The sequence below is a fragment of the Vitis vinifera genome, chromosome 18, assembly GCF_030704535.1.
Source record: "Vitis vinifera cultivar Pinot Noir 40024 chromosome 18, ASM3070453v1".
Classification (NCBI taxonomy): Eukaryota; Viridiplantae; Streptophyta; class Magnoliopsida; order Vitales; family Vitaceae; genus Vitis; species Vitis vinifera.
Window position 1 is genome coordinate 1274789 of NC_081822.1, and position 12534 is coordinate 1287322.

At 36.6% G+C, this 12534-nt stretch overlaps 1 protein-coding gene across 2 annotated transcripts; it reads left to right on the top strand.

The window, feature by feature from the left end:
• The first annotated feature begins 8903 nt into the window (after nucleotides 1-8903).
• On the top strand, nucleotides 8904-11848 carry LOC100265969 (probable CoA ligase CCL5). 2 transcript variants are annotated; one of them, XM_059734431.1, is made up of 5 exons: nucleotides 8904-10194; nucleotides 10433-10581; nucleotides 10840-10907; nucleotides 11041-11143; nucleotides 11689-11848. In XM_059734431.1, exons 1-5 carry the CDS (start codon nucleotides 8976-8978, stop codon nucleotides 11800-11802), a joined length of 1653 nt encoding a protein of 550 aa, XP_059590414.1. In that variant the 5' UTR covers nucleotides 8904-8975; the 3' UTR covers nucleotides 11803-11848. The 2 variants fall into 2 exon arrangements, with proteins under 2 accessions (XP_059590414.1, XP_002285921.1); XM_002285885.4 differs by having other exon boundaries at nucleotides 10436-10581.
• The last annotated feature ends 686 nt before the right edge of the window (nucleotides 11849-12534 follow it).

The following is a 12534-nucleotide window of genomic DNA, read 5'->3' on the forward strand; positions in this document are numbered from 1 at the left end:
TTATTTTCCATGAAAAAACAGTGACCTCTTTACCCCATCATAGACTAACCATCATATTTGCTCTTCTTTCCATCAAGCTGTCCAAGATGTCAGAATTGAGGACCATATTCTTTTTTCTTTAGTAAGCCTTTTTCTAAAAAAACTAAATAAATTTAGAACACATTATTTCTACCACTTTGAGGCATGATTTAGGTGGGTAAGAGATTAGGGTGGCAGTAGGAGGTTCCAAGTCAAATTCCATGTACGAAAAAGGCATTCCCGTAAGAGGCACCATGCTGTTAACATGGAAATCATAACCAACAATGCAAGGTGTTGTCTGGAAATATTTTCATTTCTACTGTTTCTAAAAACATTTTTTTTTTTCAATTTTTATAAATAGGAAACAAGATTGGCAGTGTTAATTGTTATTTTCTATTTAAAATAAAGAAACCAAAAATATTAAAAAATCATTCCATAAAATCATATAGTTCATCATTGATGTTAGTTAAACACCTATCCAAAAAAAAAAAAAAAATCATTGATATTAGTTAAACAAAACATGTGGGTAGTCGCTTACTAAAACACCAAAAGCACTTTCCAAATGCTCCCAATTAGATTAAATATCAATTAATGCTGAACCAAGGGAATCATCGATCTCCATCCAGTTTTTAACAACATAAAAATGTATCCACTTAGCCAAATTGAGTACTCCAAGCCAAGAAATTGGTGGAAAAAAAATTATATAATTTGGCCAAAAGCCCTCCATCTGCGTATCATGGAATGTTTTTAACACCTCCTTGAGGCACCAACTTGAGTGTGCCTATCTGTCACCAGATTCGACGACACCACACTGCTTTGTGGCATTTCATCAAACAACTTCCTAGCAATCTAAAAGTCCCCAACGCTAACATGCCCATCAATCATCACATTCCACAAAAGCACATTCAAATTTAGCCCAACCTTATCTCTCATTCCATCACAAACATCACCACCTTCAAAAATGGACCACACCCAAAATCAGGTCATGTTCTAATTGTTCAAGTTGGTTTTGTAGTAATAGGATCGACTAAGCTTTATTTGGCCGCTCTAGGAGCAACTGTTCATGATTTGAGACGGAGATACACTAGTTACATCTATATATGAAAAATCAAGATTTGATTATATAACACAGGATTTTCCAAAAGTGGAAAAGTGTTAGATGTGTGTTTGATTGATTCAATATCAATGAACATAGGAAGGGAAGTGTTTGGGAGAGTGGAAGACAATAAAGCTGCTGCCCTGCAGCTAGTGGACCACTGGGACAGGGTGGAATGTGAGAGAAGGCTATCAGAGGAAGAAACAGTATCAAAAAAGGAAGCAAAGGACAGTTATGCTAAGTGGGTATCTTTGGAGGAAACTCATTGGAGGCAGCACTCCAGAGAGTTATGGTTAAGGGAAGGGGATAACAATACAGGATACTTCCATCGTATGGTGGCTGCTCATTGTAGATTCAATCATATGGACAGAATTAAGATAGGTGGGGTGTGGCTGACTGAGGAGAAGGATGTGAGAGAAGGGGTGGTTAAGGCTTTTCAACAGTTACTTACGGAAAATTCAAATTGGAAGGCAGACATAGAAGGGCTGCATTTAGAGCAACTAAATCAGCAAGAGGCAGAGAACTTGGAGCACCCTTTTTTTGAGGAGGAAATTCATAGTGCCCTGATGGAGATGAATGGGGACAAAGCCCCAGGACCGGATGGCTTCACTATGGCATTTTGGCAAAGATGTTGGGCTATAGTTAAAGAGGAGGTTTTGGCGATGTTTAAAGAGTTCTATGAGCAAAGTGCCTTCATCAGGAGCATGAACAGCACGTTTCTGGTTCTGATACCCAAGAAGGGGGGGGGCAGAGGATCTTGGGGAATTCAGACCAATCAGTCTCTTGGGGGGGCTGTACAAACTATTGGCCAAGGTTTTAGCCAATAGACTCAAAAAAGTGATAGGGAGAGTAGTATCTACTGATCAAAATGCTTTTGTTATGGGGAGGCAGATCCTTGATGCCTCCTTAATTGCAAATGAAGTAATTGATGCTTGGCAAAAAAGGGGTGAGAGAGGTCTCATTTGTAAGCTGGACATAGAGAAAGCCTACGACAGCCTAAATTGGCAGTTTTTGATGAAAGTCATGAGAAAGATGGGGTTCGGTTCAAGGTGGCTGGGATGGATGTGGAGTTGTATTTCCACAGCCAAATTTTCGGTGTTGGTGAATGGAGTGTCGGCCGGTTTTTTTCCAAGTTCTAAGGGGTTGAGGCAAGGAGATCCCCTCTCTCCCTACCTCTTTGTGATGGGAATGGAGGTGTTGAGCAATCTGATCAGGAGGGCTGTTGAAGGGGGTTTTTTGTCAGGGTGTAGGATTCGAGGAGGAGGAAGGCAGCCAGTGCATGTTTCCCACCTGCTCTTTGCGGATGATACTATAGTTTTTTGTGAAGCTAGGAAGGAGTATCTAACTTATCTAAGTTGGATTCTGTTCTGGTTTGAAGCCGCGTCAGGGTTAAGGATTAATTTGGAGAAAAGTGAAATAATCCCAGTTGGCGAGGTGGAAGAGATGGAGGAGATGGCAGCGGAATTGGGCTGCAAGGTGGGCTCTATGCCTTCTGTGTATTTGGGGCTGCCATTGGGGGCTCCTAACAAGAGTACAGCCGTGTGGGATGGGGTGGAGGAGAAGATGAGAAGAAGACTAGCGCATTGGAAACGGCAATATATTTCCAAAGGTGGGAGACTTATTCTCATTAAGAGCACGATGGCTAGCATACCTTTGTATCAAATGTCTCTCTTCCGTATGCCCAAGTTGGTTGCGCGAAGATTAGAGAAATTGCAAAGGGATTTTCTTTGGGGAGGAGGAAACTTAGAAAGGAAAGTGCACCTTGTTAATTGGGAGGTTGTGTGTACGGAGAAGGAAAAGGGGGGGCTTGGCTTAAGGAAATTAATCCCATTAAATAAATCTTTGTTGGGGAAATGGATTTGGAGGTTTGCTTGTGAAAAGGAAAATTTGTGGAAACAAGTGCTTGTGGCGAAATATGGGCAAGAGGGATTTGGTTGGATGACCAAAAAGGCTAATGGGACTTTTGGAGTAGGGGTTTGGAAGGAAATTATGAAGGAAAAAGATTGGTGTTGGGAGAATTTGGCTTTTATTATGGGGAATGGCACCAGAATCAGATTTTGGAATGATCTTTGGTGCAGATGTACAGTGCTGTCCCAAAGGTTTCCTCACCTCTATGGGATGGCTGCTCATAGGAATGGTACAGTAGCAGATATGTGGGACCAGAATGTGGGCCAAGGTGATTGGGATGTAAGATTCGTGAGGGGCTTTAATGATTGGGAGCTGGATTTGGTAGGGAATTTGCTTCATACATTGAGGGGGTTCAATCCTACTTTAGAAGAGGATGCTGTTTTTTGGAAAGGGGGGAGAAACGGAAAGTTTAAAGTTAAAGAAGCCTATAACTTGGTGGTAAATTCTGTGGCCAACAACTTTCCGAAGAACAACATTTGGGTGGATAAAGTTCAAACAAAAATCTTGTTTTTTGCTTGGGAAGCTACTTGGGGCAAGGTGCTTACGCTTGATAGGCTCCAGAAAAGAGGGTGACATCTCCCTAATCGGTGTTTCTTGTGTGGATGTGAAGAGGAAACTGTAAATCACATACTCATACATTGTATAGTGGCAAGAGTCCTGTGGGATATGATATGTGCTTTGGTTGGTGTTAAGTGGGTCTTTCCAGAAACTGTAAAGGAGGTCCTATTAAGCTGGAGGGGCCCTTTTGTAGGGAAAAAAAGGAAAAAGATATGGAAGTTTATACCGTTGTACATCTTTTGGACCCTTTGGAAGGAAAGAAATAGGCTTGCTTTTAGGGGGGGGGTGTTAGATATCCAGAAATTAAAAAATTCTTTTGTCTGTATTTTATGGGGATGGGCGAGAATGTATAGTGGAGAGAGGTCGTTGTCTCTTATAGGATCCCTGGAGTGGATAGCCGCCACATAAGGGCTGGTGGGTTTTTTGTTGTTTCTTGTTTTTCTCTGTGTTTTTGAGGCTTTAGCTAGATTGTATACTCCCTGTATGCGTGTGGCTTTTTGGCCTCTTTTCAATATATTATGTGCTTACTTATCAAAAAAAATATCAATGAACATAGGAAAGAGAGAGAGCATCCTAACAAGACTGCTAACAATAAACTTATTGCTACCCAATCCAAAACATCAGCTACCTGTGAATTTGCTTCTCCTGCTCAAGGCTCTCTGTTTGAAAGTAGGCATTAAAGAAAGAAGAAAATGTAAAGCAATTAGGCCCCAAAAAGCCATTGCAGACATTTGAATTGATCCAAATAAGGCATCCAATGGTTCATTGCTCTTAGAAAAAGCTTAGATGCTGGTGTTCCAAGAAAAGAATTTAGGTTCATGCATGTTGCAGAATATCTTGTGTGTGTATTTGAGATCATGGTTACTAGAAAGCACACAAAATTGGCGAGCTTCAGCTGCAATGGAAGTGAAGAAGGGTGCAATGATCTATCCTTCTAGCTCTTTCTATCAAGACTAATGAGACATGCTTCACTCATTTCTAAAATATGTTTAAAAAGTTTGAGAATAGCAAAAATTTCACACCTTCAATTTTTAAAATTTTCTTATTAAGTTTTGAAAACAAAAGTAAAAATACATTACTCGATGTTTCTTTTTTTTTGAAAAAAAAAGAAATCTGATTTGAAAACAAAAAAATTAGAAACAAAAGTGTAAGCAAATGGAAGCAAGATTTTCATTGAAGTAGTTCCAGGGACCAAACTCCTTGTTTCAGGCTCTGGTCAGACCCTCACAAACAATAACTTTGCTTCCAACACAAACTTCAAAAAGCCTTCACAAAGATATCTTTGCAAGAAGAAATTCAATTGAATACTTAAAATTGAACAGAATAAAGATCAGAAGAATAACACATGTATCCCAATTTGCATTCCCATTAACCCTGAAGTGGAGAAACCAGCTGAGTTTCAAACCATGGCACTAAATAACCTCTGAAAATAGATATGTAAATATCAAGATACTGTAGAAACTTATTTCTTTCATGAAACTAGAGAATGCTGCCCTATTATGCTACTGTTTGATGCCATTGGAAATTGGAAATGAAGAATAATAAGGAAGTTTCCTATCACGCTACTCAACGTATATTGGTCAGTATAAATTCAACTATAATTCATGAATTTCTAAAATGAATGCAGAAATTCAATTGAATGGTTATAGATTAGAAAGAATTTGGGCATATCCTATCATCAGACACCTAGGTGGGAATGTACCGCAATTTATGCTTCAATTCCAAAAAACCTAGATGCTAAAGCACAAACTTGTATTTCAACCCTCCCAATGAAGATCACAAACTCATGTAAGTGTTCTCCGATGCTAAAATCTCACTCTTTCTTCCAATCATTCCTTAGACAAATAATAATCATCAATCAACAACATTACATATTATATCAAACGACACAGATCCGGAATGACAAACAGCGCGAATCAACAATTAAATATCAGATCCACCGCGGCTTTATTCTAACCGCGTGATCGAACAATCCAATATACCAAGCAGATGAACCCCAAAAAAAAAAAATTAGGGTTTTGGGAGATTCAAAGAGAATTGAAAAGGATGGTTACCACATGATGGCGCACAAACCCTTTCCGGTGATAGTATGCCATCGCTTGGGATGATGCATTGTTACGCCTTTGTATGTAGTGCTGTGTCCATGGCCTCCTCCTCCCATCTCTCCCCGTCAGTCCAACCCTAGCGTTTGCCCCTGAAGAAAATCCTCTTTCGCGAAGTTGTGGCCGATGAGAACAGAGAAATGCTAATATGAAAATATATTTTTAATTAATCTACGACCTTTTCCCCACTTAAAATGATGGAATAAAACGACACATTTTCAATAATATTTGGACAAAACCTTTAAAATAACATAAATTTTAATAAGTTTGGAACAGGCAAAATAGTATTTATATCATACTTAACACAAACTTAATACTTATTACTTAATTATTTAATTTTCACTTTAAATATTAAGATTATTTAATAAAATTTAATTAAAATATATTTTAAATAGTAAAATAATATGAGCAAATGAGATCAAGTAATAGTATAGGTCCTAGTATAACAAAAAATATTATAAAGGTAATTTGGGTAAATAAGTGTAAAAATGTATAATAAATATTTGAATTTAATAATAAATTAATTATTTTTATTTTTTACTTTAAATTACAATTATTATGTCAAACATACTTAATTTACTTAGTGACTTAAATTAAGTTTTTAAGTTACTAAATTGGTTAACCAAACCACCCATTAACTCATTTACTTAATCATGTTAAAATGATTCTTTATAATTTAATTTGTATATAATTAATTTAATCCATATAATTTACTTAATTCTAAATAAAACTTAAAATTGAATAATACTTAATAGTGTTAATTATTAAGTTATTTATTTTTGTAATATTTTATTTTTGTTAAATATTAAAAAGTAAAGAAAATCGATGTATTACTTTTTTTATTTAGCAAAAAACTTATAATAAATTATGAAAAAAAAAACAAATAATTTAAAGTTTGAAAGTGAATTGTTTTCAACAAAAAAATTTAAAAAATAAACACCATATCAGTCAAATTTTTTTATTTTTAAAATTATGCTTTCCTTTATAGCGATTACGATTTTTCTTAACAACTCCAATACATATTATATATGAAGCAAGACAAGTTACAAGTAATGTCTTCATTGAATCCTTACTACATATTAAAAAATAATAATAATAATTTTTAAATGATAATTATGAAATTTTATAATATTTATTTATTTATTTATAATTTATATTATTAAAAATAATAATAATTTGAAAATAATTAAAATTTGTGATTAAAGTGGTGTGAGGGGAGTATGAGAAATTCTAAATAATCCTACTACCATCATGGTTCATGCCTATGGACCTGTTATGCTTTCCAGCCCGTGACTAGCTACGTCCACAGATTTAACTGGCCTCTTTTAGCATGTTTTAATTTTTCTAATAAATTTGTCATTGTATAAAAATAATCATCATCTCCATCCGCAAGGGTCACATCCATTTTTCCACATGTTGGTTTTTCATTTTCTTATTGGGGTTGGTGGACTGACAAGAAGCGGAGGCAGCATCTTATCCAATCCAACCTCAAATCAGACAACTGCAACAATTTTAAAAGGGAAAGTCGTATTTCGGGAGCCCCATTTCCCAATAATATTATTTTCAAAACCTAAGTTTGCATAACCCAAGATATGTCCATTATTTCTAAAAAAAATTTCCTTTTCATGCACTATATATGGTTTATAATTGCATTTTCGAAATTACCCCTCCATACATTTCCTTTTGTTGTTCTATTTTTCAAAACATTAAAAGCCCATTTTAATAAAGCCCAACAGCTGCAATGGGAGGCCTCGATTTTCAGTGTCAATAATTTACTTTCCTTGCAGTCAATTCTCACCAACAAAATAGAGCAACAAGTGTAACAAAATCAACACAACCCACACTTCTCACCTGTTTTTCCCCAGGCGAGTAGTTCTTCAATGTCGACACTGCAAGCCTAATCCTCCCCAACGACTGCCCTAAAACCTAATACAAACAACCATCAATTCACCATAACCACACTCCCTAACCAATCATTCACAACAAATCCACTCCACAAACCAAACCATCAATATTCTCAGCTCTACCAAAACACCTATTCACCTTCCGACTCACAATCCCAATATTTTCGCTTCCTCCGATTGTACTCGCGCTAACCAAACATAAAACACACAAAACTCGGAAAAATCAATTCACCGCATAGAGATCTAACCAAACACTCAAAATTCAACAAATCAATGATTCGAGGCCACGAAAATAGAAAGAAAATGAGGGTGCGAAGCACCGATACAGATTAATTGATCCGAAATTGATACAGATTATAGAGTAAGAGACTCGGAAAAGGACGCACCTGAGCTTCACCGAAGAGTTTGGTCCGCTAGGTATAGGGTGAACAGAGCAATGATGGTTCAAACAACACCATTTTGGAGGGTGGCTTGATCCATTTTTCTTTGTCCTCTACATCATCCGTTTAGTAGTTTATTAGAGGGGAAAGTTGTGTTTGTAGTAGAGCAGCCTCCCGTCAATGGAGATAGATCGGCAACAGCGTTGTCGGTGTGAGGACTGGGAGACCGGTGACTGCTGACAAGGAAAACTAAAGGGCAATTTTGGAATAGCTTACCGAAACAATATATAGTGCACAAGAATAATAATAATTTTGTCATTAATGGTCCAAGCCCATATTCCAATTTATTTGGGTTTGATTTCCGTATTGCCTTCAAATGGGCCACTGCAAACATAACTTTCCCATTTTAAAATTGCCCATTCCTGGATAATAAATACATATCACACTCAATCCATCGATCAATCACCCTCATAATTTTTGAGTTCGAATCATCCAATGAAAATGATTTAAATTTTAAATTTCAGGTCTTACAAGTAAATGATTTAAATTCAGTGCTATCCATTTTTTACCATCTTAAAAATTATGTTTAGTCTCTAGTAAAATAAAGAAAAAATTATAAAATAAAACATAAATATATTAGCACAATAAGTTGTAATAAATAAGACCTTTAGAGGCTATCAATTTTAGAACAAACTTGTGTTGTTGGTATGGAATTAAGTATTTTAGTTATATTGGGTGAATGGGATTACTTTTTTACACGAGATGGTCTTAAGATTGGGTAGCTGAAGATTAGTATCTTGAGTTAATGAATAATGTATCTTGAGTTAATGAATAATGAACACCAACATATCTCTCCGTTGGGGCCCACGTCGAAATCCTCTCCGACAATACCATCAGTACGGTATAGTTGAGCCTCAGCCTCGCATTCTCCGTCCACCATATATATCACCGGAGGTGAAACATTTACCATTCATCTGATGGTGAGAGCTGGAAGAGGCGTTGTACTTCCATGGCGCATAATAGCGAGCTGATGATCGATCCCAGAAGTGGGTTCTGCAAATCGAACTCCATTTTTTACAGTAAACGTAGACCCCTTTCTCTGCCACAGAACGAATTTATAGACGTCGCCACCTTCATCTCTTCTCGCCCACACCAAGGAAAGACGGCGTTTATCGATGCCGCCACTGGCCGCCGCCTCACTTTCACCGATGTCTGGAGAGCTGTTGATTCGGTGTCGTCGTGTCTCTCCGAGTTGGGGATTCGGAAAGGTGACGTCATCCTATTGCTGACTCCCAACTCCATTTTCTTTCCGATTGTTTGTCTCTCGGTGTTGTCTCTCGGCGCCGTGGTCACCACGACGAACCCGCTCAACACGCCTCGCGAAATCGGCAAGCAGATTGTCGACTCCAAACCGGTTCTCGTTTTCACAACTCAGTCACTCGCGCCTAAACTCACTGGGTCGAATCTTCCCATTGTGTTGATGGGAGAACACGGCGACTATCATGCTGGAGCTGAGGTTGTGGGTTCTTTAGACGAAATGATAAGGAAGGAGCCGAATGGGAAGCGAGTCGGGGAGCGAGTGAATCAGGAGGACGCGGCGACTCTGCTCTACTCGTCCGGCACGACCGGCGAGAGCAAGGGGGTGGTGTCGTCGCACAGAAACCTCATCGCCATGGTTCAGAGCATCGTGAGCATGAACAGCTTTGAAGATGAAGAGGAGAGCTTTGTCTGTTTCCTTCCCATGTTCCACATGTACGGTCTAGGGGCGTTCGCACTGGGGAGGCTGGCGCGCGGATCAACGGTTATCGTGCTTCCGAGATTCGAGATGAACGAGATGCTCACTACCATCTCCAAGTACCGAGCCACTTGCCTCCCACTCGTGCCGCCCATACTGGTGGCGCTTGTGAACGGCGCTGATCAGATAAAGGCCAAGTACGACTTGAGTTCGCTACAGTATATTATATGCGGTGGAGCCCCACTGAGTAAGGAGGTGATAGAGGAGTTCTTGGAAAAGTACCCAAACGTTAACATTCGTCAGGGATACGCACTGACGGAGTCGACCACAGTCGGAGCGTCGACACATACTCTGGAGGAGAGCCGGCGGCATGGAACAGCGGGTCTGCTGTCGCCGAGCATGGAGGCGAAGATCGTGGACCCGGAAAGTGGAAAGGCATTGTCGGTGAATCGGGCGGGAGAGCTTTGGCTGAGAGGTCCCACCATTATGAAAGGTATAATATAATAGCAATAATGGATGTTGTATCACTTTCATACGAATTCGGTAAGTAAGAATTACGTATCTTATTATGCAAGCCTCCACGGTCTCTTTTCTTAGTGAACTTGGACCCACTGCCCCTCTCTTCAAAAAATGGCTTTTTCCGAGAGTCCACGTGTATGCAGATTTCAGGTTCATTTCCATACCAATATTTCTGTTCTATGATTGGAGGGGTGTTATAATTAATTATATAGCAGGTTACTTCAGAAATCCAGAAGCCACTGCATCGGCTCTGGACTCAAACGCATGGTTAAGGACCGGAGACCTCTGCTACATTGACGATGATGGGTTCCTTTTCGTGGTTGATAGGTTGAAGGAGGTGATCAAATACAAAGGATATCAGGTGATCAAAAACAAACAATTTTGCCCTTTTTTTTTCTTTCTTTTTTTTATTCCAAGAAAACAAGTCTCAGAATGCAAATTAAAATATAAAAAATAATGTATTATAAAAATATGCTATTTTTTTATGGTGAAAAATAATTAAAATTATTTTAAGGAAATATATAATAGTTTCGTGTTGTCTTGTGGCATTAAAGTCCTTACATGTTGTCTCATGAGTTATCCTGAATCCCTGATAACTAAAGTCTATTGTGTTGAATAGGTTCCCCCATCTGAACTAGAGGCCTTGTTGTTGACTCACCCAGAGATAGTTGATGCCGCTGTTGTACCGTAAGTCTTTCTACTCCATTGATATATATAAAAGAATATTGGTCTTGGAGATTGGCTCACTTTTTGAGAGAGCTCATGTTCATTACTTGATATATATATATATATATATATATATATATATATATATATATAGATTCCCGGATAAGGAGGTTGGACAGTATCCAATGGCATACATTCATAGGAAAGCTGGAAGCTGCTTGTCCGAGGATGCTGTCATGGACTTCATATCTAAACAGGTGACTTTAGTTAATCAAACACCTGCCCTTTAATACTTGGGTTTTGCGGGGGAATGTGTTTTTTAAAACAACTCTTAACAACAATTTTTAATAATAGTTTTTATTTTTTATTTTATTTTAGACAAAAAATTCAAACTGTTTTTAACTTTTTTTTTTTTTTTATAGTTTTTAAAAATAATTTTGATGTGTAATATTTTATTTTTTATATTTATATAATTATTTTTTTAAATACTCATAAAAATTTATGAAAATAACTAAAAAAAATATTGTTTGAAAACATCTTAATTGCTATTTTTAAAAACAAAAAACTATTTTTCTATTTTTTTTATTGTCAAATACATTTTCTTTTTTTTGTTATGAAAAAATAAAAGCTACCGTTTGAAAACAATTATGAAAAAATGACTAAAATTTTGTTAAAAAATCAATAATCAAATGGAATTAAGTGGATTTTTATTAAAATTTTAATTTTTTTTTGTTTATTTGTAGACAAAACTTATCCTTTGTCGTTAGATGAAAATTTAAAATGTGGATATGTGCATTTATAGGTGGCTCCATATAAGAGAATTCGGAGAGTTGCATTTGTAGCTTCCATTCCCAAGACTCCATCTGGCAAGATCCTTAGGAAGGATCTCATTCAACTTGCAACCTCCAAACTTTGACATATCAAATTTGAATTTGATTAGAATGGAGTGAATTTATCTTTAATGTTTCTATTTGTCTAATTTTTTTGTTTTTGTTAATTTTAATATATTATATTGAAATATAAATTAAACTACTAATAGCAAATTTTAACATTACACTTAACCTATTCACTACCAAAAAACCATTGACCAACATAAACCGTAACTTTGATTTTGAATCATTTTATTAGGATTTGAGTTAAATTTATGAAATGAATTTCTACATCATTTGAATTTCATTTAAAGTTTCCTAAACAATTATTGAATGAATAATTTTTTTTTTTATATTTATTAGAGTAGAAGTTGAATACTCCAAATCAAATATATTTTTTGATTGTTTGATAGCGCATTTTTGAGGTGACTTTGGATAGGCTTCATTCAAAAAAAAAAAAAAAAAAAAATTGAAAAAAAAAATGATAAAAATATAAAAAATTTACAAGTTTTTTCTCTTATTTAATTATTTATTAAAAAATTGAGGAAAAAAAATAAAATATTAATAAATATGTTTTTTTTTCTCTAGATTTTAATGCCTGGATGGATACACATGTCTTCCATGCACGAATTAGTTCGCTAAGACAACTTCTACAACGTGTAGCCGTCATACAAGACTAAGTCAGCTAGTTTCCATTACATATTTAACATGCCATTAAATATGTCTCAAGATCCACAAGAATGCGAAAAGTGACAATTTTCTCTTTTATATTGGGAGGG